The 26,232-nt window shown below is 39.8% G+C and overlaps 1 protein-coding gene across 1 annotated transcript in view; it reads left to right on the top strand.

Annotated features, from left to right (window-relative positions):
• LOC148047765 (uncharacterized) overlaps positions 1–23,575 on the top strand; it is a 32,630-nt gene extending 9,055 nt beyond the window's left edge. The window contains exons 3-12 of the mRNA XM_087708142.1: positions 4,229–5,065; positions 7,009–7,246; positions 8,208–8,451; positions 10,324–10,482; positions 11,279–11,564; positions 18,846–19,034; positions 19,849–20,035; positions 21,158–21,201; positions 22,132–22,258; positions 22,674–23,575. Of these exons, the coding sequence (XP_087564268.1) occupies positions 4,229–5,065; positions 7,009–7,246; positions 8,208–8,451; positions 10,324–10,482; positions 11,279–11,564; positions 18,846–19,034; positions 19,849–20,035; positions 21,158–21,201; positions 22,132–22,258; positions 22,674–23,575 (3,213 nt within the window). The remainder of the gene's footprint in view (positions 1–4,228; positions 5,066–7,008; positions 7,247–8,207; positions 8,452–10,323; positions 10,483–11,278; positions 11,565–18,845; positions 19,035–19,848; positions 20,036–21,157; positions 21,202–22,131; positions 22,259–22,673) is intronic.
• The last annotated feature ends 2,657 nt before the right edge of the window (positions 23,576–26,232 follow it).

The raw sequence follows: 26,232 nt of genomic DNA, 5'->3' as shown, positions 1-26,232 counted from the left end.
GTAAAGATCTACACTCCATAGGAAGTTGGAATGTAAGATCCATGAATCAAGGCAAGCTGGATGTGGTCAGAGATGAGATGACAAGCAAGAGATAATAAGACTAAACATTGACGTCTTAGGAATCAGCGAATAAAAATGGACATGAATGGTGAATTTAATTCAGATGATCAACAGGTATACTACTGTGGGCAAGAATCCCTCAGAAGAAATGGAGTAGTCTTCATAGTTAATAGTAGAGTAGAAAAAGCACAATTCCCAAAATGACAGAATGTTCTCAGTTTGAATCCAAGTTAAACCACTCAACATCACTGGTGCTGAAGAGGATGAAGTTGACCAGTTCTATGAAGCACTAAAGTACCTTATAAAATTAACCCCAAAATGATCTCTTTATCATCATGGGGAGTTGGAATGCTAAAGTAGGAAGTCAAAAGGTAACTGGAATAACAGGTAAGTTTGGCCTTGGAGTACAAAATGAAGCATGTCACAGACTACAAACACTCTTTTCCAACAACCCAAGAGATGACTCTACACTTGGACATCACCAGATGGTCAACACAGAAATCAAATTGATTATGTGCTCTGCAGCCAAAGATGGAGAAGCGCTATACAGTCAGTAAACATAAGACCGGGAGCTGACTGTGGCTCAGATCATGAGCTTCTTGTTGCAAAATTTAGACTTAAAATGAAGAAGATAGGGAAATACACTAAGCCACTCAGGTATGGACTAAATCATATCCCTTATGAATCCATACATCCAGTAGAAGTGACAAATAGATTCAAGGAATTAAATCTGATTCCTTAGATCTATGGATGGAGGTTCACAACATTGTACAAGAGGTAGCAACTAAAACCATCTCAAAGAAAAAGAAATTCAAGAAAGCAAAATGACTATCTGAGGAAGCTTTACAAATAACTGAGGGAAGAAAGGAAGTGAAAGGCAAGGGAGAAAGGGGAAGATATACCCAACTGAATGCAGAATAGCTTGAAGAGATAAGAATGCCTTCTTAAATGAACAGTGGAAAGTAATAGAAGAAAACAATAGAATATTGAGCACCAGAGAACTTTTTGAGAAATTTGGAGATACGAAGAGAACATTTCATACAAAGATGTGCATGATAAAGGACCAAAATGGCAGGGACCTAACAGAGGCAGAAGAGGTTACGAAGGGTGGCAAAATTATACAGAAGAACCAAAGAAGAATGAGCTTAACATCCCCAATAACCACGATAGGATGATCACGGACCTCAAGCCAGACATTCTGGAATGTGAAGTCAAAAGGATCTTAGGAAGTCTGAGCAACAACAAAGCTAGTGGAGCTGATAGTATTGCAGTTGAGCTATTCAAAATCTTAAAAGATGATGCGGGTGATCACTGACCATAAGCCAGACATTCTGGATTGTAAAGTCAAACGAGTGTGTGGACCACACCAAATTGTGGTAAATTCTTAAAGAGATGGGAGTGCGAGACCATCTTATTTGTCTCTTGAGAAACCTATATGTGGGTCAAGAAGCAACAGTGAGAACTGGACTCAGAACCACAGATTGGTTCAAAATTAAGAAAGGAATTAGGCAAGGCTGTATACTGTTGCCCTGCCAATTTAATTTATATGCAGAACACAGCACAGGTGAATTTTTGCCAGTTTGCCCCAAATCGGGCGAATTGATAGTGGCAGGAGCAGGAAGCTCTGCCTACCTGCCCAGACACTTCTTCGCATGCTCAGAAGCCTCACTTGCGAGCAAATGTGTGCATGTACAAGTGAACCAGTAGTTAAATAAATTGAAACCCACCACTGGAACACATCATGAGAAAGATGGGGCTAGATGAATCACAAGTTGGAATTAAGATTGCCGGGAGAAATATCCACACCCTCAGATATGCAGATGATACCACTCTAATGGCAAAAAGTGAGGAGGAAGAGCCTCTTGATGTGAGTGAAGGAGGAGAGTGCAAAAGTTGGCTTGAAACCTAACATTAAGAAAAGTAAGATCATGGCATCTGGCCCTCTCAATTCCTGGCATATAGATGGGGAAGAAATGGAGCTAGTGACAGATTTCATTTTCATGGGACCTATGTGTTCCCTGGGTCAGCAGCTGCTTCTCTCCATTGCTGCTCATGGTGGGAGAACATCTTGTACAATTTAGCAGCTGTGAGCTACATCTTTTCTCTAAGTCCCATCCAGAAAGCACTGCAGCACAGAGAAGCAGCAATCATGTTGAATGCTGTTTCTCTCAGCCGCAGCACTATTCGGATGGGACTTAGGGACAAGAGTTGGCTCACAGCTGTTAAAGTGCACAAGACGCTCTCCCAACAGTGCGGAGAGAAGCATCTGGTGCCCCGGAGAGCAGAGATGGACAGGAGCAGGCCCCGAAAGGCTGCTTGGCCAAGCTTTGCGCATGGTGGAAGCACACATATTAACATTTTTAGTGAACCGGTGGTGAAATTATTTGAAACTCACCACTGCTGATACTTCATGCTCATTTACAATCCATTGGGGTCCCCATAGTTCCTCCCCCACCCCAAATCTTCCCTTGAGTCTCCACAGGCACTGGGTCTGCTTTAAATAAGGTTATTAAACCAACTTCTGCATTTCAAATGTCTGAAAGAAATTCAGCCAACTAAAGAGTTTGTATAGAAATATTTGAAATCAATTATATGAATGAAGACAATGAAATAATATACCAATATTAAACAATTGCTGTGGGGGAGAATATAACAAACAATATTTCAAGCCCAACATATGAAAGAATCAAATAAGCAATATCTATGAGACCTTAATGTGTTTGTCAGTTTAAAAAGATATTCCATGAGTGTATAGTAGTATTCTAGTGTTTGAGTTGGTTCCCACAAAGAGGAAGATGTCAATTTATTTTCCAAAGCACCAGATTGTACAGCAAGAAACTAAAGCAGCCATAAAGTGAGATTTGGACATTAAGTGTGAAACCTACTGGGTCAGGCTGGGCAGCCTCTTAGAACCCCTTTACTTCTATATTAAAAGTCACATAGACAAGAGTTGGGACTTGCAATAGACAGGGACAGTTAGAAGTTACTTAAAGGAAGTGTCCCCATTCACTAACCACAGGATGTTCTTGCCATCGTCCCTACTTGTGTTAAAAGTCCAAACCACAAAGTTCAATTAAAGTTCGTTAATAACACATAAGCCATACCTGAAACAAATGGAGAAATAAGACCTTCATCTCCTTATAAGGTTTTCTCCTCAAGGTAACCACTAAGAAATGTGTTAAGTATTTCCATGTTGCAATGCTTTTGAGAATGTATAAGAATGCGTGCTTCGATAATTAAGGTTGTTCAGAACTTGCAATGCTAAGACATGGGCTAGCTTTTCTGAACCTGGCTGCCAAATAAACTTTTCCTGTATCCTGAGAAGTCTAACGCCTGTCATTTTCTGCAACAAAACAATGGATGGAAACAAATCAAGGGCAATTAACCATTGGAACAGCTTCCCTCCAGAAGTTGTGGTTGCTACATCACTGGAGTTTTTTAAAGAAGAGACTGGACAGTCACTAGTATGAAATGGTATTGGGCCTCCTGCTTGAGCAGGGCGTTGGAAAGGGCAGGGGTGTCACTTGATTATATTGAGGGCTGCATCAGGGTTGTGTTTGACATTGGGGGGAGGTGAGGCCAAGGTGGGTGTGGCCAGAATATCATCACTTGTGTCAGGGGGCACCTGTGGTAGCCCAAATGCTCTGCCAGCAAAACCAGGCTCTGGAGCTCCGTTTTCAGCTGAGATGGCCTCCTGCAACCCTTTGCCAGCCAAAACGGAGGTTGAGGGGGCATGCTCTAGCTCTCTTTTCCCTGGCAGAGGCACAATGGGCCAGTCTTTTGCTGTTTCCAGGATGGCCCTGCGGGCCAGATCTAAGTACCCTGAAAGCCGTTGATACCCTTGGATTAGGGTCTTCTGCTTGACTAGAAGACTTCCCAGTCCTATTCTGATTGTCTAATGTACTGGGCGAATAGGTGAGTTATAATGTGACCAGGAGGTTGTGCTCTATGAGAAACATCCATGAACCTTCCTGACAGATAATTCAGAGCTCCCTGGGTTCAAAGGGAGCATACAAGACAACAGGACAGAATGTCAAGGGAACTAGCAAAATTCATGCAGATATTGTTTGATTCTTCTCTCAGCATGGGGAAAGGCCATTACATTTACCATCTGACTTTTATCATTAAAACTGGCACAAACTACCAATGCCTTCTCTTTTATCTTTAGATCAACTACAGTATCCTCAACCAGATGGCTCAGCAAAATCATCATTTGCCTTTTTCATATCGGTTGACCCCAAACCAAGAACCTCCTTACTCAGCCATTGTCCAACTTCTCCTGCATTTCCGATGGACGTGGATTGGCCTCCTTTCTCAGGACAATGCAAAAGGAGAAAAATTCAAAAGCCGCTTGGAAGTTCTCGCTCTAAAAAATGGGATTTGCATTGTCCTCTCAGGAGTCGTCCCAATAGCAAATATGCCGACAAGTGCTGGAGAAACTGTCATGCAAGAAAAAAGGAAAATATTCATTTCTCTTATCAAGAGTCAAATAAAAATTATAGTATGCCCACTGGATTTTCAGGCCTTTGGAATATTAACCATAATAATACAAACATTTGATAAGACTAATACATCCATTGTGGGAAGGGTGTGGATTGCAACAACTTTGACAGCTTTAAGTGTAAGTTTTTTTGAGCTCACAGTTGATCTCCAAAATAAACATGCTTTGTTTTCCTTCCTCATCCAGAAAAAGAGAAGGGCTCAGTATTATGACTTTAACTCTTATGCATCTATGGTCACATCGTATGGAAAGGAAGCATTCCAATGTTCCTATTCGAGTCCTCTGTTATCTAAGATAGTTTGGAAAAAATGCAGAGAAAAAGAGAACTGGGAACTTCCACCCCATGATGTGATTGCAAGAATCCTGTCTCAGGATTCCTCCAGTATTTCCCAAATAATTCAAGTTGTGGCCTGGGTCCTCAATGCTGCCTCTTCCTCTCAATGGAGCAAGAGGAGAATGCGAGCTGGATACCATCAATCACTCCAGATTGTGCAGCCATGGCAGGTAAGTCTTCTCCTTTGAGGTTCAATTGACTCTCCCCTTCCAATTCAACAATATTAAATTAGATGTAGAAAGGGGTGAGATATTCCATAGAGCAGTTGCTAAATTTATGGTATTTGAGAGTGAGGGTCAGCCCTGAAGCTGACCTGACTGAAGCCATTTTGAAGGTTCAGTGTTGCCACACTGGAGTCGAGAGATAAGCAGGGGTGGGGGTGGATATAGGTGGGGGTTTGTAGCCAAAACAAAATATCTTCTGCTGGGAACCAAGGACATTCCCACCGATGGCTGGAGGGAGGATGGGCCTAGTTACCAGGCAACCAGATGACACCTTGATTGGACCATGTGACTGATTGTTTGGAAAAGAGAGGAAAACATTTACTTTTAATTAGGTGAAAACTATGGGAACATTTAGAATCAATTTTCACCAGCCTATATGCTTATATGATATGTCCAATAAAACTGATATTTGAGGAACATGCTTGCCTCAGAGTCCTGTTTCCTATGGACATATTACTTCCATATTTAATTATTCAATATTTCAGTACGATATTTTTATGCCAAGCATCATGTTCTGCGTATCGCTACTTTTACTATCAATAGAACATTGATAATCATATTTGTTAAAATTTGAAAAACTTATATAGTTCTAATAATAATACACATATTTATGTTAAGTTATAATCTTCCATTATTTAATTATTCAATATTTCAATATGTTATTTTTATATCATTCTTTTTGAATCTTGAGCTTGTCTTCTGGAGTGTTGTCTATTCCTGCCAGCTTTATGCCACCTGCAAATTTGATGACTTCCCCTTCAATTCTCTCGCCTAGATCTTTTTTGAAGATATTGAAGAGTGCTGGGCCTAAAATTGAAGCTTGTTTTACCCCTTAGCTTACTTCCCTCCATGTGGATGAGGTTCCCCAGAGGTCTATATAATTTGAATATGATAAGTTGAATAAGTTGAATATAATTTGTCAGCCAGTTACAAAGGCACCTGATGGTGGTGTTATCTATTCCATGTTTTCAAGAGTGTTTTATTTATTATTTATTATTTATTTATTCATTCATTCTTTTTTTATTGTCAAACCTGTACAAGGTAGCAGATATAGATCTGAACATGGATATGAATGAAAGAAATGAATACAAATAAATGGGGACAATAGGAGAGGGATGGTAGACACGCTGGTGCGCTTATCCACGCAAACCTTATGGACAATTTTTGGAATGGGGTGAGGTCCACATTAGACAGTTTAAGGTGGAAGCTGTGAAGGTTTGAGGATATAACAACGAAGACCACTCTGTTGCTGAAGTTGTAGTTTCTGCAATTGAGTTTGGAGCTGTTTACCTTGAGTTTATATCGATTGCTTCTCTGTGTATTATTCAGATTCAAGCTGAGGAAGTCGTTGACAGGTAAGATGTTGTAGCTGACAATTTTGTGTACTATGCTTAGCTCAGACCACAGGTGGTGCGGTTCCAGATTTCCCAAGGCCAAAATTTCAAGCTACTCTAGGGATTCTATTATGAGTAGAGGAGTGGAGAACTCTTCTCATGAAATACCTCTGGACACACTCAACCATATTAATGTCTGATATACAGAGTGGATTCCAGGCAGATTAGCTGTATTTGAGAATTGGTCTAGCAAATGTTTTGTATGCTCTAGTTTGCAGTACCAAGTTACGGGAGAAGAAGCTTCACAAAATTAGGTTAACAACCCTTAATACCTTGGGCGACCTTGACCACATGAGAGAATTTTTTGAAAAAGAGCTTTAAATTCCTGGGAATGATGGAAAGAAACTTCTCATGAAATGCTGAATCAATCTTTTTCCCAGGGTACTGGTGATTTGAAGAGGTTGAATTATTCAGAGAACCTCCATTCCAGAATAATAGCAAGAAAAACATTAAATAAAGTCTCAAATTGTCATGTTGTTTTCTATATTTCTGCAGCTTCATAGGTTCCTGAGAAACTTTCAACATCACAACCTTTCCAGAGATGGGATTTCTTTGGAAGAAAATGGAGTTCCTGTTGGTGACTTTGATATCATGCAGTGGACATCACTTTTGAACAAATCAGATGCGGGGGTGAAAATTGGGAATGTAGAAAGACAAGCCTCCTTGGAAGTGAAGATTTCTGTCAATCAAAGCACCATCCAATGGCCAACATTATTTAACAATGTAGTTGAGGGTGCTTGGATTTTGCTCTTCTATTTATCTCTCACATTATCTATTTATCTAAAGCACACACAAATAACTTGATTCAGCTGGATTCATTAACTTCTTTATATAAATAAGAATAGTTGAATAAATGTACAAGACCAACAGGTGGTTTTTCCAAGTAAACACAAGGCAGGAGAGTTAAAGGCAAACACAAGCAGATAGTTTTTATATCAGCAAACAGGCCCAGACAGACTGATAGTTTACTTCACAGAGCACCAGACTGCTTAACAGTGCTAAGCCATTCCCTGACTTCTTGCTTAAATTTCTGTTTCCAATTCTTTGCACAGACTCAGATCTATTTAAGCTTCCATTGGCTGACTTAGTTGCTATGCCTATTCATTGGTTGACCTTGTTCCCATGTCTCTCCCAGTCATGAATATTTTAACAGATATCATTTTACTTTAGACGTTTTACAATAATCTATCACACACTGGAACCTGCTGCATTGTATTGAAGGATTTGCAATGTACATTATTAAACTGGAATATGTTTCTATTATTTATAGTACATCAAATAACATTCCATATACTAAGAATAGGTAAAATATGAAACATGAGCATTAGAACAGCTTTAATTCTGGAGGAGATAGCAAAGGTAGAGGGGAAGCCCCAAAGGCTGCATGTGGAAAAGTGGAAAAAGAAGAGAAATGTTCTTGGTGAACTTGGAAACTATACATCTGTCGAGATATTATTTTGGGAAAAGGTTAGTGACTTGATGGATTTTGGGGCTTTGGTGGATTATGAACTTTAATTTTCAAAAAGACTTCCAAAGTACTACAATAGTAACAGTGTGGATAAATTTAATGTGGACTATAAATTTGACTACTGAAGGAAAAAGAAACTGAGGAAGCGCTTACTCTTAATATTTATGAATTATTAATTATTAAGTATTAATTACTAACTTTGTAACTATATATACATCCTCATCAGCGACATCAGCAGCAGCATCAAGCCAGTCTAATCAACAAATGAGAGAAAGCATGTTATGCCTGAAGAAGTCAAGCTCCATGCGGAGTATGCAAGTGATGCTACTATGGATCCAAGAAGCCATGACCAAAAGTGAGGAAGTTATATCAAAAAACCATGATGAGATCAAAAATGAAATGGGGAAGATGAAGGGGGATATACGTAAGATGGATGAAAAGATGCAAATGATAGCAAAGAATGAACAGAGGTACAGAAAATAGAAATAAGGGCTAAGCAAACAGAGAACAAAATGGGCCAAAAGCTACCACAGGTTATTAGAAAATTAGAAGAGACAGTTATCTTTCTTGAGATGGAAAGGGCAGCTTACTATTGTGGAAGAGAAAAAGGAAGATCTGGTTATGGTGATGATAGAGCTGTTGGCTGGAGTATTGCATGATATACAATGAGAAATAGATAAAATATTCAGAATCCATATGAACTATGCAAGAAGGCAAACATTACCAAAAGAGGTGCACGTGAGGTTTACCAAGAAGATATGAATTATAGAAAAGAACTAGAGATGAGCTTATGGAGTACAAAGGGAGAGAAATTCTGATTTTAAAACAAATACCTAGGAGAGTTAGAGAGGCGAGGAGAGCTGTGGAGACACAGCACAACTGATTAAATATAATGTGACGTTCAGTTGGCTGATACCAGAAGGAATTCTGTTTACCTGATGAGACAATAAAAAAGTATGGTGGGTACCTTGGAAAAAACACATGAACACAGGGAGGGAAATGGACGAAGTGGACCAAAAGCTACCATAGGCTAATAAAAAATTAGAAGAGAGTGACCTCTCTCGAGATGGAAAAGTTGGTATTCTCCTGCTATAGCATCATCTCATGGTTCCCTATTAGATCACCTATGTAAGAGACAGCAAATATCACCACTTCATGAAGAAGTCAGTAACAAGCTATTTTTCAGTTTAATTCCCCATGACTTTTGTAGTCATGAAAACTGATAGTCTTCTGCATTTTGAAAGACATTTAAGAGGGGTCTCCAATAGGTTGTTCAATATATCATGATCTGGAGTTATCCATTCTGGAGTATCTAACCTAGAGATGGGTGTCACATAAGTTTCCCACCAGTTCTCCCAGCATGCAAATGCCTGCTTTGTGAGCATCTATGCCTTCCACGCATGTCTGCGAATTTCCACGCTTGCGCTTTGCTCACGCACATGGCTTAAAAAAACATGGCTTAATAGGATGGCATAGAACTGGGGTGTGTGGGCAGGTTACCAGTAATGGTTTGCCTGAACCAGTCTCAACCGGCTGAATACCACCTCACATCTAACCATTGAGAACAATGACCTCATCCACATCAGAAAATATGGCTAAATAGGATGGCATAGAGCCAGGCTGTGTGGGCGGGGCTGGCCCATCCACAGGTCACCATTAATGGTTTACCTAAACAGATCTGAACCAGCTGAATACCACCTCTGATCTAACCATTGAGTAAGATGGCCTCATTCACATCAGACAGAATAAGAAGGAACTATAATGGCCCATTGCCTAGTTCAAGAATATTGAACTGGTTTTCCACATTTTAAGCTTTAGAATCTCAAAAATAAGTTTTCAGACTAAAAAAAAAATCAAACTTCCACGAATCGATCCTTTCTTGATTCTCAAATTAGGATTATTCTCCTGAGTCAAACAAAACTCTTTTCTCCAACTGCACACTTTTGTGGCAATGTTCATTCCCAATTCCCCTTCTAATTTTTACAAGCATGATTATTTATTCTCCTTTGGAATTTCCACACCACAATTAGTTGCCAATCAATGTGACAACAAATGGGATAGACAACATCTGATATGCTGATTTGTAACAACCTCCTTCAGTCATGAGAAGAGAGGTTGGGGTAAAGCTGGGAAAATACTGTAGCAATCTGAAATTACAGATAAAACAAATCTGGGAGCAAACTGGACCTTCTTCGCTTTAATTGTAGTCTCTGAGATTTAACTCTGTGCTGAAGTAAGAACTATAGGAACGATCTCCTGCAGTATACTGCATGTCAAATGTTGCTGCTGCTGCATATACAGCTCTTTCTGCTTCAGCTTCTGTCTCAAATACCCTGTGCCAGTATGCTGGTGAAATGCCCATTTAAGGTGATAATAGAAGAAAAGGAATGGTTCCATTACTACAAGCCAGGAGACTACTGGATTACTGGAATAATGTCAGGAATTGGAGCTCGATTGTACCAATTTTCATTCTCCAAGCCTCCAACCCACCAACTGAAAAGGTAATTGTTAGCACATCCAGGATTCTAGTGATTGAGTTTACATGCTCCAATTTCTTCTCTAGGAAGGTTTTCATTTGTCCTATTCCTCACTTTGAGAAAGGCAAATTCATTATTGCTCATTCCGATTTGCTTTAGAGGAAAGGCTTCTGGGGAACATGATGATTTTGTAAAAGTTCCTTTATATACCACAAACTGACACAGTTCTAAATTATTCAAAGTGAGAATTTCAAGCTTAGTAGCATAAGGAATTCAATTGTGTACAGAAGTGTGCAAGACTTTTCTCGCAAAGTACTTCTGAACCCACTCGATTGTTCTAATGTGAGACATATGGTGGGGATTCCAAACAGTTGAACAATACTCTAAAATTGATCTAGCATAAGTTTTATAAGCTCTAATTAGCAGCACAATGTTTCCAGGAAAAAAGCTTTGCAAAATTAAGTTTACAACTCTAAATGCTTTTTTAGCAAAGCTGTTATAGTAAGCTTTGGAGCATAAATAGTCAGCGGTAAGTACACCTAGTGAGCATAATGTACTAGATCAATTCCACCTAGCTTATACTTGACATTCTGATTACGTTTACTAATAAAGACAGAGCATTTATTAATGAAAATTTGAAGTTGCCAAACAGATGACCATTCAGACACATAGTCGAAATCGCCTTGCAAAAAGCAAGAGAATTATCTGTAGAATTGAATAATTTTATATTATTGGCAAAAAGAACACAATTGCTTTTAAGTTGATTACATAAATTGTTGATATAGAGCAAAAAAAGATGATGAAATTTCTTATGTTGCAGTGACAATAACTTCTACCATATTCTGCCCTTCTTGTTGGCTGTTCATGAAATCAACCGGAATTCTTGGCTCTTACCCAACATCACCCTGGGCTACAACATCTATGAGAACTTTTTCAGTGCAAGAATGACATATGAGGCCATGCTGGATGTGCTGTCTACAGGACAGGAGAACGTCCCAAACTACAGTTGTGGAAGACAAAAGAACCTGCTGGCAGTTCTTGAAGAGATGGATTCCGAACTCTTTGATCATATATCTAATGTCATGAGCATCTATAAAATTCCACAGGTATAAAGGCAAATGGAATTAATTCCAAGTTGTAAATTGCTCAGATTTGTTCAGATTTGCCTAGAAGGCAGCACCTGTACATATTTCTCCAAATAGTTTGAAAGTCAGAGAGTAAATATTAGAAGAGCTGAAAGAATTTTTAATTCACAAAGTATGTGAAATGTGTGTGTGTGTGTATGTGTTTGTGCATACATATGTAGTTATGTAGTTCCTGAAATCAGTTCGCCTCTCCCACCTGTCCCCGCCCTATCCTGTCCTAAATTTCTGTATTTTTCAGCTCAGCTGATTCACGCGGCACAGTGGATTTCTGTGCCTCAGCTATTTTCTTTATTGGGGTTTCCCTAGAAGTTAGGCTGTAAAGTTTGAAATTGGTATATTTTGAATGCTGCACATGCACGCAAAGCACACACTCACATAACCAGTTGATAAACAGATTGCAGCTCACCAGTGTATGTTCACACACACAAACACATATATGTATTGTATATATGTGTGCATATACATATGTTCCCTTCATGCATTACTGCCTTGTCATGGTGAAGGGGCTTGCATAGCTCAATGAAGCTATGAACTATGCCGTGCAAGACAGGCAGGTCATAGCAGAGAGGTCAGACAAAATGTGATCCACTGGAGAAGGAAATGACAACCCACTCCACTATCTTTGCCATGAAAACCTCATGGACCATACAAAAAGGCAAAAAGATATGACTCTGGAATATGAGCCCCTCAGGTTTGAAGGTGTCCAATATGCTACTGGGGAAGAGCAGAGGGCTAGTCCTAGTAGTGCCAGAAAGAGTGAAGCAGCTGTGTCAAAGCTGAAAGGATGCTCAGCTGTGGATGTATCTGGTGGTGAAAGGAAAGTCTGATGCTGTAAAAATCGATACTCCATAGTTAGCTGAAATATAAGATCCATGAATCAAGGCAACCTGCATGTGGTCCAACAAGAGATGACAAGAGTAAACATCATGAGTGAGCTAAACTGGACATGAATGGATGAATTTAATTCAGATGACCATCAGGAATACTACCATAGGCAAGAATCTCTCAGAAGAAATGGAGTAGCCTTCATAGTCAATAAAAGATTAGGAAAAGCAGAAATAGGATACAATCCCCTAAATGACAGAATGATCTCAATTTGAACCCAAGGCAAACCATTCAACATCACAGCAGTCCAAGTCTATGCCCAAACCACTGGTGCTGAAGAGGATGAAGTTGACCAGTTCTATGAAGGCCTATAGTACCTTATAGAATTAACACCAAAAAATGACATCATGTGGGATTGGAATGCTAATGTAGGAAGGCAAAACTTAACTGGAAAAACAGGCAATTTTGGCTTTGGAGTACAAAATGAAGCAGGTTACAGGCTGGTAGAATTTTGTCAAGAAAATACGATGGTCATATCAAACACTCTTTTCCAACAACCCAAGAGTGGTTTTTTCAGCAGTACAGACACTGTCTGCCACACAAGATAGAATTCAGAGAAAATTGGATTATTTGGTATTTTTGGCAACAAAGTATGAGGAAAAAACTGAGAATGTTTTTCAAATACAAAATAAGAATGTCGGAGATAAAGAATCTGAACTTGTTGATATTCGTGACGATTGGTTTACTTCTAAGGGAGGAAAGAATGGAATGTTTGAAGAGGGAGTAAACGGACAGAAAATTTACTTCAAAAGACAGGGCACAGGAGGAGTAGGAAGCATTAAAGAATTCATAGTTTATGAAATACCATCTGCAAAACATTTGATACCACTACTGAGAATTAAAGACAAACTGATAAAGGAAATAAAAAGAGGGCGGCAACATTATATGAGAGGCACTACAGACAAACAGGTGCAAAGATTTCTTCATATGGACTTGCTCATAAAGATGTTTGGAGAATTGGACCCACAAATGGCAATAGATATAAGACTGTTCTGTTATTGGAGAGATACAGGTTTGTAGATGGAAGAGTATAATTCAAAATTAGCTAAACTTAGTTAAATCCATTTGCATTAGGTATAGTTGAATAAAAATTGATTATTATGATAATAATGTATACAATGTTAGTTGATATGATAAGTAATAATTGGATATGAGAAGGGAAGGTTTGAAATATCTTTGGACTATATATAAAGATTATTAATAACAATAATAATTATTATAAAAAATAAAATAAAACTCTATGTACAGTTAAATCTTAACTAATAGGGGGAAAATGCTATGATATAGGATCTATATCCTATAGATGAATGATAATAAATTCTATACATGGAGGAGTAGAAATCTTTGGTATTAAATATTATGGATGTTTAGCTAAAACAGGATATGAGGACTTGATGTTAATGGAGGATTTTATAAATAAGTAATGGAAATGCCAGCATGTGGTTATGGATTGAATTTTTGGTATAGTTAAGGATGAAGGATGTTTAAATAACTGTAGTAAACTAAAAGTGGAGGTATGATGATGTTAATATAGTAAATATTTGAGTTAAGACATTTGAATTAATATGAGTTAATGGAAGAGATACACAAAAACTTTTTATAACCAGCTGATATACTTTTTATAACATATGTATGTTGTGGTTTTTTGTGTTTTTTTATCAAATATATAAGTATATATACAATAGAGAAGGAGCAAAGGAGAGGTAAGGGAAGAAGGAAGGGGAAGGAGAGGAGGATGGAAGAAAGTAGAGAAGGGAGAGAGGGTGAAAAGAAAGAGGTAAGGAGAGGAGGATGGAAAGGAGAGAAAGAGGAGGAGAAAGGGTAGGAAGAGGATGAGGAAGAGCAGGAGTAGGAGAAAGGTACAGGAAGAAGGAAGGGAAAGGAGAGCAGGAAGGAAGAAAGTAGAGAAGGGAGGAAGGGAGAAAAGAAAGGGAAAATAAAGTGGTGTTATAACAGGAGGAAGGAATGGTAAGCAAAGCAACCCAAACTGTATATTATAACCTATTAAATGAAATAATAAATGTATAAGAATGATAAATGTTAAAACACTTGTAACCAAACGACATGCTATATGTGATGATGGATGTTTTTCTGTTTTGCTTTTTGTTTTTTTGTTCATTGTTGTGGGTATGTGTTGTCTATGTAAGAAAATGAAATTATAAAAAAAAAAGCCGGACATTCTGGATTGCAAAGTCAAATGGGTCTTAGGAAGTCTGAGCAACAACAAAGCTAGTGGAGGTGATAGTATTCCACCTGAGATATTCAAAATCCTAAAAGATGATGCAATAAAAGTGCTACACTCAATTTGCCAGCAAATTTGGAAAACTCAAGAGGTAGCAACTAAAACCATGCCATAGAAAAAGAAATGCAGGAAAGCAAAATGGCTGTCTGAGGAAGCTTTACAAATAGCTGAGGAAAGAAGGGAAGTGAAAGGCAGAAAGAGGAAGATATACCCAATTGAATGCAGAATTCCAGAGAATAGCTAGAAGTGATAACAATGCATTTTAAAGTGAACAGGAAAGAAATAGAAAAAAAAAACAATAGAATAGGAAGGATCAAAAATATGAATGGAATGTTTCATACAAAGATGTGCATGATAAAGGACCAAAATGGCAGGGACCTAACAGAAGCAGAAGAGGTTAAGAAGTGGAGGCAAAATTATACAGAAGAACCAAAGAAAAATGAGCTTAACATCCCTGATAGCCACAATAGGATGATCACTGACCTCGAGCCAGACATTCTGGAATGTGAAGACAAAAGGATCTTAGGAAGTCTGAGCAACAACAAAGCTAGTGGAGCTGATAGTATTGCAGCTGAGCTATTCAAAATCTTAAAAGATGATGCAGTAAAAGTGCTACACTCATTCTGCCAGCAAATTTGGAAAACTCAACAGTGGCCATAGGATTGGAAATGGTCAGTTTACATTCCAATTCCAAAGAAGGGGAACACCAAAGAATGTTCAAACTACTGCACCATTGCACTCATTTCACATGCTAGGAAAGTTATGCTTACAATCCTACAAGTGAGACTACAGCAGTATGTGGACCAAGAACTTCTAGAAGTGTCGGCAGGATTTCAGAGTGGCAGAGGAACTAGAGATCAAATTGCCAATATACGCTGGATCAGAGAGAAAGCTTGGGAGTTCCAGAAAAACATCTACTTCTGCTTCTTTGACTATGCTAAAGTCTTTCATTGTGTGTATCACAACAAACTGTGGCAAGTTCTTAAAGAAATGGGAGTAACAGACCATCTTATTTGTCTCTCTAGAAACCTATATGCAGGTGCTTCTTGCAACAGTGAGAACTGGACCCGGAACCACTGATTGGTTCGGAATTATTAAAAGAGTTTGGCAAGGCTGTTTACCAGTGGTTCCCAAAGTGGGTGGTACTGCCCCCTGGGGGGCAGTGGGATGACTTAGAGGGGCGCTAAGAGACAAGGAAGTTGGCAGAGGAGTGCTGGAGGTGGGCCCCTCACAGGGCTCAAGACTCTACTTGGAATGACAGGGCTATAGAAGGGGATATAGTGTGTTGTGTGTAAATAACAAGCCCCAGAAAGGCCATCCAGCCTCGAGCGAGAGCCTCATACCAGCGATAGGGAAGAAAACAGAGATACACACACCTATGGGTGCATTTAAAAGCAAAGCAGAGAAGCCAATTCGTTTCTTTCCAAAGGCTCCTCCCTGCTTGGGAGCTCCTCTCAAAATCCTTACACACAAAGCAAAGGCTTTCCCTGGCTATTCCGTTTTGTGCCCCTCCTCCCTGATTTATTTATTTTTTAAAAACCTGGATTGAAAAAAGTGATCCAGGATCGTCATAGGAGCCGAGCTTCCTTCAGCGAGTTGAGGCACCAAAGCCCGAGCGTATCGGCCTCCTGTCTACTTTGCAGCCCGGAAGTGGGAGGTGTGTTCCTAAGCCCAGAAGGAAGAGAGAGAGAGAGAGAGAGAGAGAGAGAGAGAGAGAGAGAGAGAGAGAGAGAGAGAGAGAGAGAGAGAGAGAGAGAGAGAGAGAGAGAGAGAGAGAGAGAGAGAGAGAGAGAGAGAGAGAGAGAGAGAGAGAGAGAGAGAGAGAGAGAGAGAGAGAGAGAGAGAGAGAGAGAGAGGAGAGAGAGAGAGCCTCTCATTCTCTGCTGGTCTGTGCTGGACCAGCTGGCAGCGCAGAATGAGGATGCTGCCCATCCTGACATTAGACCCTCTGTTTCTCTCCCACTCACCCACCTTGGCCCACCACATGTCAAGCCTGCAGCGCCCCCCAGCTGCTTCAGCCCAGGCCCCGCCAGTTTCATTAAGCGCGGAGCAGGCCAAAGGTGAGGCAGAGCAGGTTTTAAGGAAAGGCAAGCATGCAAAGGGGGCTGCAGGGAGACCTTGTGATGCAATGGCAGGGGCCTTCCTGCATGACGACAGAGCTTTATTCTCCTCCAAAACCATGTCTTCCCTCCCTCCGCCCCACCTCCCCCAAAACCTCTGGCCCAGATTTTTCTCCCGCTGCCCTTCCTGCCACCGTTGCTCAGGCTGCTCCCTGGCCCCAGAGAGAAGAGCGGCCTGCCAATCACAAATACAGCAGGAAAGCTGAGAAGGCAGGTGGGAAATACATGGGGGAGGAGGAATCCATTGTACCCACAAGGGAGATTTGCGTGACAGTAAATGGAATGGTTTCATTGGAAGTCAGGAAGAAATGGGCCATTTCAATATTTAAGGTTTAAATCTAGAAATCAGGGGTTCTAGTTTTGGATACCACAAGTTCTCACTGTAGCTTGTGCAGACAAAGAGAGGATCAGTGTCTTGAGCTCTTCCTCTGCCTGTAACAAGGTTTTTAAAAACGGGGATCCTCTTGGTCCCACATCCTGGAGTTTGGCCTACAGTTTGGGAAATAGCTCATTGCCACTTCCTTTGAAAAGACATTTTTTTCTGGTATCACTTCATCAAGCCCATCCATCACATTAAGAATTTACTGAACAGTGAAGTAGTTACTAAATTTTACTGAATTTACTAAGTTACTAGTTACTAAGGTTCATGATAAATGACTATTAGACTTTGAAAACCTGGTATTACTGGATCATGTTCAACAATTTTGTTGAAATAACATTAACTAAAAAGGTTTTTAAATTGGATTTTGAATAAATGTGCAATTAATGGTTACAGTTTTGAATTTTACTATTACTATCTTCCTTTCGTCCTGCAAACCGCCCAGTCACATGACCCCCCCTGCCACACCCTCAAAGCCACGCCCACAGAACCAGTACTAAAAAAATTGAATTCCACCACTGGGTGGGGGACACTGAGGATCAGTTTGTAGCACCAAGGGGGCGGTGGACTGAAAAGGTTTGGGAACCACTGCTGTATACTGTCGCCCTGACTATTTAACATATATGCAGGATACAGAAGAGGTGGGTTTCTGCTGGTTTGCCCCAGATCGGGTGTACTGGTAGTGGCAGTGGCTGGAGGCTCCACCCACCTACCCAGATGCTTCCTTGGTCTGCTTTAAAGTGAGGTTATTAAACCAACTTCTGCATTTCAAATGGCTGAAAGAAATTCAGCCAATTAAAGAGTTTATATAGAAATATTTGAAATCAATTATATGAATGAAGACAATGAAATAATATACCAATATTAAACAATTTCATCACTGGGGGTTTTCAAAAAGAAGCAGGACAGTCATTTGTCTGAAATGGTATTGGGTCTCCTGCTTGGAGACTAGAGCAGGGGTGTCACTCGATTTCATTGAAGGCTGCATCAGGATCATGTTTGACTTTTGGGGGGAGGTGTGGCCAAGGTGGACGTGGCCCTGACTTGTGTCAGGGGGTGCCTATGGTAGCCTAAATGCTCTGCCAGGAAAAATGGGCTCCCAAGCTCTGTTTTCAGATGGGACAGCTCCTGCAACCCTCTTCCAGTGAATACAGAGCTCGGGGGGGGGGGGGGAGAATGCGCCAGCTCCCTTTTTGCTGGCGGAGATACTGTGGGCTATTTTCAGGGCAGCCCCACGGCCAGGTCTAAGTACCCTGCAGTCCAGATCTGGGCCTTGAGTTTGATACCGCTGGTCTAAGGTCTCCTGCTTGACTAGAAGAATCCCCAGCTCTATTCCGATTGACTAATGGATTGAGTGAATGGGTGTGTTATAAAGTGACCAGGAGGGTGTTCTCTATGAGGAACACCCATGAACCTTCCCCACAGATAATTCAGAGCTTCCTGGTTTCAAAGGGACCATACAAGACAACAGGACAGAACGACAAGGGAACTAGCAAAATTCATACAGTTATTGTTTGAAACTTCTCTCAGCAGTGGGGAAAGGCCCTTAGATTTATCATCTAACTTTTATCATTAAAACTGGCACAAACTACCAATACCTTCTCTTTTATCTTTAGATCAACTACAGTGCCATCAACCAGATGGCTGAGCAAAATCGTCATTTGCCTTTTTCATATCGGTTGACCCCAAACCAAGAACCACCTTACTCAGCCATTGTCCAGCTACTCCTGCATTTCCGATGGACGTGGATTGGCCTCCTTTCTCAGGACAATGAAAGAGGAGAAAAATTCAAAAGACGCTTGGAAGTTCTTGCTCTAAAATATGGGATTTGCATTGTCCTCTCAGGAACCGTTCCAGAAACAAATATGCCAACAAGTGCTAGAGAAACTGACATGCAAGAAAAAAGGAAATTGTTCATTTCTCTTATCAAGAGTCAAATAAAAATTATAATATGCCAACTGGATTTTCAGGCCTTTGCAATGTTAGCAATAATAATACAAGCAATGGATATGACTAATACATCCCTTGTGGGAAGGGTGTGGATTGCAACAACTTTGACAGCTTTAAGTGTAAATATTTTTGACCGCTCGATTGATCTCCAAAATAAATATGCTTTGTTTTCCTTCCTCCTCCAGACAAAGGGAAGGGCTCAGTATTATGACTTTAATTCTTATGCATCTATGGTCACATTGTATGGAAAGGAAGCATTCCAATGTTCCTATTCAAGTCCTCTGTTAGCTAAGAAAGTTTGGAAAAAATGCAGAGAAAAAGAGAACTGGGAATTCCCACCCCATGATGTGATTGCAAGAATCCTGTCTCAGGATTCCTCCAGTATTTCCCAAATAATTCAAGTTGTGGCCTGGGTCCTCAATGCTGCCTCTTCCTCCCAATGGAGTAAGAGGAGAATGCGAGCTGGGTACCACCAATCACCCCAGATTGTACAGCCATGGCAGGTAAGTCTTCTCCTTTGAGGTTCCATTGATGCTGAATCAATCTGTTTCAGATGGCAATAGTGATTTGAAGAGATTGAATTATTCAGAGTATCTCCAATCCAGAATAATAGCAAGAAAAATATTGAATAAAGGTTCAAATTGTCATGTTTTTTCTATGTCTCTGCAGCTTCATAGGTTCCTGAGAAACTTCCAACATCACAATATTTCCAGAGCTGAGATTTCTTTTGAAAGTCCTATTGGTGACTTTGATATCATGCAGTGGACATCACTTTTGAACAAATCAGATGCGGGGATGAAAATTGGAAATGTAGAAAGACAAGCCTCCTTGGAAGTCAAGATTTCTGTCAATCAAAGTACCATCCAATGGCCAACAGTATTTAACAAAGTAGTTGAAGCTGCTTGGATTTTGCTCTTCTACTTTTCTCCATATGTGGAATTTTTTCTCCTCAGAAATAATTCTTATTTCAGTTAACTTTCAAATAAGAGAACTTAAAGCCTCATTAATGTATTAGATATTGTTAGAGTTTGTTGCACAAATTCAAATCCAGAAAGTACACACAGATAATTGATTCAGCTGGATTCATTAACTTCTTTATATACATAAGACTAGATGAATAAATTTTCCACACCAACAGGAGGTTCTTCCAAGTAAAGACAAGGCAGGAGAGTTACAGACAAACACAAGCAGATAGTTTTTATATCAGCAAACAAACCCAGACAGACTGATAGTTTACTTCACATAGCAGCAGACTGCTTAGTGCTACTAAGCCATTCCCAGACTTCTTACATAAATTTATGTTTCCAATTCTTTGCACAGACGCAGATCTGTTTAAGCTCCCATTGGCTGACTTAGTTGCTATGCCTATTCTTTGGCTGACCTTGTTCCCATGTCTCTCCCAGTCATGAATATTCTAACAGATATAATTTTACTTTAGAAGCTTTAATCTATCACACACTGGAACCTGCTGCATTGTATTGCCGGATTCGCAATGTACATTATTAAACTGGAATATGTTGCTATTATTTATTGTACATCAAATCATCTTGTTTTCAGTAAGAGAAAATCCAGAATGTCTATGCAGATTCTCAGTCATCCAGGTCATGGTTGTGCCAAATGTGCTTTTTGAAAAGGCACATGGACTTTGTTTTCCCTTGAAGATGTTTCAATTCTCATCAAGGTGGCGCAGTGGTTAAATGCAGCACTGCAGGCTACTGCTAGATCAGCAGGTCAGCGGTTCAAATCTCACCGGCTCAGGGTTGACTCAGCCTTCCATCCTTCCGAGGTGGGTAAAATGAGGACCCAGATTGTTGGGGGCAATATGCTGACTCTCTGTAAACCGCTTAGAGAGGCCTGAAGGCCTATGAAGCGGTTATAAGTCTACTGCTATCCAAGAAGCTTCTTCAGTTCTGACTGAATGGTGGAAGATGGAAAGATTTGGATCTTCTGAAAAGACTGTGTTGTAAATGTGATATAGAATCAGCAATTGCTGAAGATTCCACAACCATTTGCACTATTCAGGTAACCATGAGGGCACAGATAACTTCCAAGTGGCCTCAACAACTTTCAGAAACCACCAGATGACTGCAAGGAATATAAATCCTTCCATACTCCACCATTCAATCAGAACTGAAGAAGCTTCTGGAATGAGAAGTGAAACGTCTTCAAGGGAAAAGAAAGATCAGTTGTCTGGGAGACAATCCGGAATATGTCGGGTTTAGTCCACTGAATTGCATGACAGAAAGTTATCATTAAGGATGTGGTGAGGGAAATGAGGGCAGCTTAAAAAGTATTTAACATCAGTGGTGGGTTGCACATTTTGTTACCACCAATTTGCTCTTTGTGTGTCCACTTGCGTTCCACACATGCACCTGACCTTGCACCTTAGCACTTTGCTTGCACGCATGCACCCGGCCACAAAAATGTGCCTAAATAGGATGGCATTGAGCCAGGACATGTGGGCAGGGGTGGTGATTCCCCACCATGATTTCCACTACCGGTATGGGGAAACCAGTCCAAACCGGCTGAATACGACCTTTGATTAACATATGATGATACAATGGTCAGTTGTTCGAGAGAAAGATAGGAACTCTAGAGAAAGCTAGATCTTGGAGGTTTCCGAGAAAGCAAAGATGGAGAAAAATATATGTATCTATATATGGTATAGCATTCTCATACATGCCATAAGGAGAAACACCTTTTGCAATGGAGCTACTTTCCTTTGGCAGAAAGAATAAGGCAATGAGTTTGTTTTGGGATCTACAATGGAGATTGATAGAGAAAGAGAATGGCCTTTCATTTGCCTGTTGCAAGTAGAGTAATTAAAGTTCATACCATTACTTCTTGACTGGTTTTGCTCAATGTGCTCTTGGGCTTCTGGAAACCAGTTGATTTCAGTAAATCCTTCTAAGTCATATATTGCTATGAAATAATCTTTCTATTTATGTTTAGTTGGTGCCTTATTCAAGATGTACAGAAAGTTGCTCCCCAGGTTACACCAAGCTTGTGAGAGAGGGAGCCCCAGTTTGCTGCTATGACTGTTCTCTGTGTATGGAAGGATCATATTCTGTGCAAGAAGGTATAGTAGGTGACTCCAAAAATAGCAAAAAAATCAGGATTCAATCAAAATTCTCTATTGCTTTTTGTGCGTATTTGATTACATTTTTTGAAGGCATCTGCAAACTTTTGAAATATTGGGAATCTATCAGGAAATTTGTATGATGATGTGAGCATTAAAATAAATAATGAAAGATTGCTGATATCTATTGAATTGCTTGCTTTGTTTTAGGAAAGACGTTTTGAGAGCAGATAATCACATTCATCTTCAGCCTTTAAAAAGAGTGTTGATTATTTTAACCAATGTTGTGTCATATGAATATCCATGGGCAGAATTATTATGTTATTTCTTGAAAATGAAGTAATTGATTTCTGATGTGGTTTTCATGGTTCCTACAGTTGCAGAAACAGATGCATGCTAACCATTTTTTTTCCAGATGCAGCCCATTGTGAAAAGTGTCCAGATGACCAGTATTCCAATAAGAAGCGAGATCAGTGTGTCCCCAAAACTATAAGCTTCTTATCCTACAACGAATTGTTGGGATTCATCCTGGCTTTCTTTGCCATTGCTTTGTCCCTAACAACCACCTTTATTCTGGGGATCTTCATTAAATACCGAGAAACTCCCATAGTCAAAGCTAACAACCGGGACCTCACCTACATTCTTCTGATCTCCCTCTTGCTTGCTTTCTTGACCCCCCTTCTTTTTATTGGTCATCCCAAAAAAGTGACTTGCCTTCTTCGGCAAGTCACCTTCAGTTTCGTTTTCTCAGTTGCCGTCTCTTCCTTGCTGGCAAAGACGATTATGGTGGTAGTTGCATTTTTGGCCACGAAGCCAGGCAGTGTCATGAGGAAATGGCTGGGGAAGAGTCTGGCCAATTCTATTGTTTTATCCTGCTCTGGTGTTCAAGTATGCATCTGTATCATGTGGCTGGTAATCTTTCCCCCATTCTCAGATTCTGACTTTCATTCCCAACGAGAACACATCCTGCTGCAATGCAATGAAGGCTCTGTCACCATGTTCTACTCTGCTCTTGGCTACATGGGTTTCCTGGCTGCCATTTGCTTCTTTGTGGCATTTCTGGCTCGAAAGCTGCCAGGGACCTTCAATGAAGCCAAACTGATCACCTTCAGCATGTTGGTTTTTTGCAGTGTTTGGATCTCCTTTATCCCCAGTTACCTGAGCACCAAGGGGAAATATATGGTGGCTGTGCAGATCTTCTCCATCCTTGCCTCCAGCTTGGGTTTACTGGGCTGCATCTTTATCCCCAAATGCTACATTATTATTCTGAGACCTGCCCTGAACACCAAAGAACATCTGATGATGAAAACTCACTAAGGCTCCTTTTATTGGGTTTTATTTTTGTTCAGTTTACATCCAGCATTAAATCACATAGTTTGAGGTAATGTTTTATGTGTTGTTGCTTAGCTTTCTTCATTCCATATGAATTTTAATTATAATCATTGAGTAAAAAGTTGTTAAAACAACTCAAACTATTTGAAATAACCATGTCCTTCAATTGTCATAATCTGAAAAACATGACAATCATCAATGACATTAATAAAAATTTCAGAAACCAGGCCAGATAAATAGTTACCAGAGATGTTCTGATAAGGTTTTATATTAAATCAAAGACTATGACTAACGATGGTGTGTGATTTTGTTACTATATAGATTGGTGTGCTGGTGTTATATATTATTTTCTGGATGATGTTCTGACTTTGTTTTAAAAAAGAGTTAATGTCAAATGTTGTATGTATTTGATTGGTCTTTCTGGCTGTATAATGTAAGATCACTCATAGTTAGATAAATGAGAGAGATCAAGAAAGAGAAAAACAGAGAAATAGATAACATTCCATATACTAAGATTAGATAACATATGTAACATGAGCATCAGAGCAGCTTTAATTCTGGAGGAGATAGCGAAGGTAGAGGGGAAGCCCCAAAGACTGCATGTGGAAAAGTGGAAAAAGAAGAGAAATGTTCTTGGTGAACTTGAAAACTATACATCTATCGAGATATTACTTTGGGAAAAGCTTAGTGACTTGATGGATTTTGGGGCTTTGGTGGATTATGAACTTTAATTTTCAAAAAGACTTCCAAAGTACTACAATAGTAACAGTGTGGATAAATTTAATGTGGACTATAAATTTGACTGCTGAAGGAAAAAGAAACCGAGGAAGCGCTTACTCTTAATATTTATGAATAATTAATTATTAAGTATTAATTACTAACTTTGTAACTATATATACATCCTCATCAGCAACATCATTGGCGGCATCAAGCCAGTCTAATCAACAAATGAAAGAAAGCATGTTAACCCTGAAGAAGTCAAGCTCCATGCAGAGTATGCAAGTGATGCTACTATGGATCCAAGAAGCCATGACCAAAAGTGAGGAAGTTATGTCAAAAAACCATGATGAGATCAAAAATGAAATGGGGAAGTTTTAAGGGGGATATATGTAAGATGGATGAAAAGATAGGGAACTTCCAGCAAATGATAGCGAAGAATGAACAGAGGTACAGAAAATAGAAATAAGGGCTGAGCAAACAGAACAAAATGGAAGAAATGGACCAAAAGCTACCACAGGCTATTAGAAAATTAGAAGAGATAGTTTTCTTTCTTGAGATGGAAAAGGCAGCTTACTATTGTAGAAGAGAAAGAGGAAGACCTGGTTGAGGTGATGATAGAGTTACTGGCTGGAGTATTGCAGAAAAAATGACATGAATTACAATGAGAAATAGATAAAATATTCAGAATCCATACGAACTATGCAAGAAGGCAAACATTACCAAAAGAGATGCACAAGAGGTTTACCAAGAGGATGCTGAGAGATGAAATATAGAAAAGAACTAGAGATGATCTTATGGAGTACAAAGGGAGAGAAATTCTGACTTTAAAACAAATACCTAGGAGAGTTAGAGAGGAGAGCAGAGCGGTGGAGAGAGTATCAATTCTTGACAGCACAACTGATTAAATATAATGTGACGTTCAGTTTGCTGATACCAGAAGGAATTCAGGTTACCTGATGAGTCAAAAAATGTATGGTAGGTACCTTGGAAAAAACACATGAACACAGGGAGGGAAATGGACGAAGTGGACTAAAAGCTACCACAGGGTAATAGAAATTAAATGAGAGTTACCTTTCTCAAGATGGAAAGGTTGGTATTCTCCTGCTATAGCATCATCTCTTGGTTCCCTATTAGATTACCTATGTAAGAGACAGCAAATATCACCACTTCATGAAGAAGTCAGCAACAAGCTATTTTTCAGTTTAATTCCCCAGGGAATTTTGACTAGAACTTTTTTGAGCCATGAAGACTGATAGTCTTCTGCATTTTGAAAGATACAAGACATTAAACAGGGGTCTTCAATAGGTTGTTCAATATATCATGATCTGGAGTTAACCATTCTGGAGTATCTAACACAGAGATTGGCATCACATAACTTTACCACCGGTTCGCTCCATGTATGCATGCCCACTTTGTGAGCATGTGTGCCTTCCACACATGTGTGCGAACTTCCACGCCTGCGCTTTGCTCATGCACATGGCTTAAAAAGGTGGCTTAATAGGATGGCATAGAACCGGGGTGTGTGGGCAGGTTACCAATAATGGTTTGCCTGAACCAGTCTCAACTGGCTGAATACCAACTCTGATCTAACCATTGAGAACAATGACCTCATCCACATCAGAAAATATGGCTAAATAGGACGGCATAGAGCCAGGATATGTGGGCGGGGCAGGCCCATCCACAGGTCAGCATTAATGGTTTACCTAAACATGTCTGAACCAGCTGAATACCACCTCTGATCTAACCATTGAGAAAGATGGCCTCATCCACACCAGACAGAATAAGAAGGAAATATAGTGGCTGATTGCCTAGTTAAAGAATATTGAACTGTTTTTCTACATTTTAAGCTTTAGAATGTCAAGAATAAGTTTTCAGACTAAGAAAACAATCAAACTTCCCAAAATTGTTCCTTTCTTGATTCT

This window comes from Thamnophis sirtalis, unplaced genomic scaffold (genome assembly GCF_051295495.1).
Source record: "Thamnophis sirtalis isolate CommonGarterSnake01/CBP01778 unplaced genomic scaffold, rThaSir2_p1.2 scaffold_3, whole genome shotgun sequence".
NCBI classification, from domain to species: domain Eukaryota; kingdom Metazoa; phylum Chordata; class Lepidosauria; order Squamata; family Natricidae; genus Thamnophis; species Thamnophis sirtalis.
This window is presented reverse-complemented; position numbering and strand designations above follow the sequence as displayed.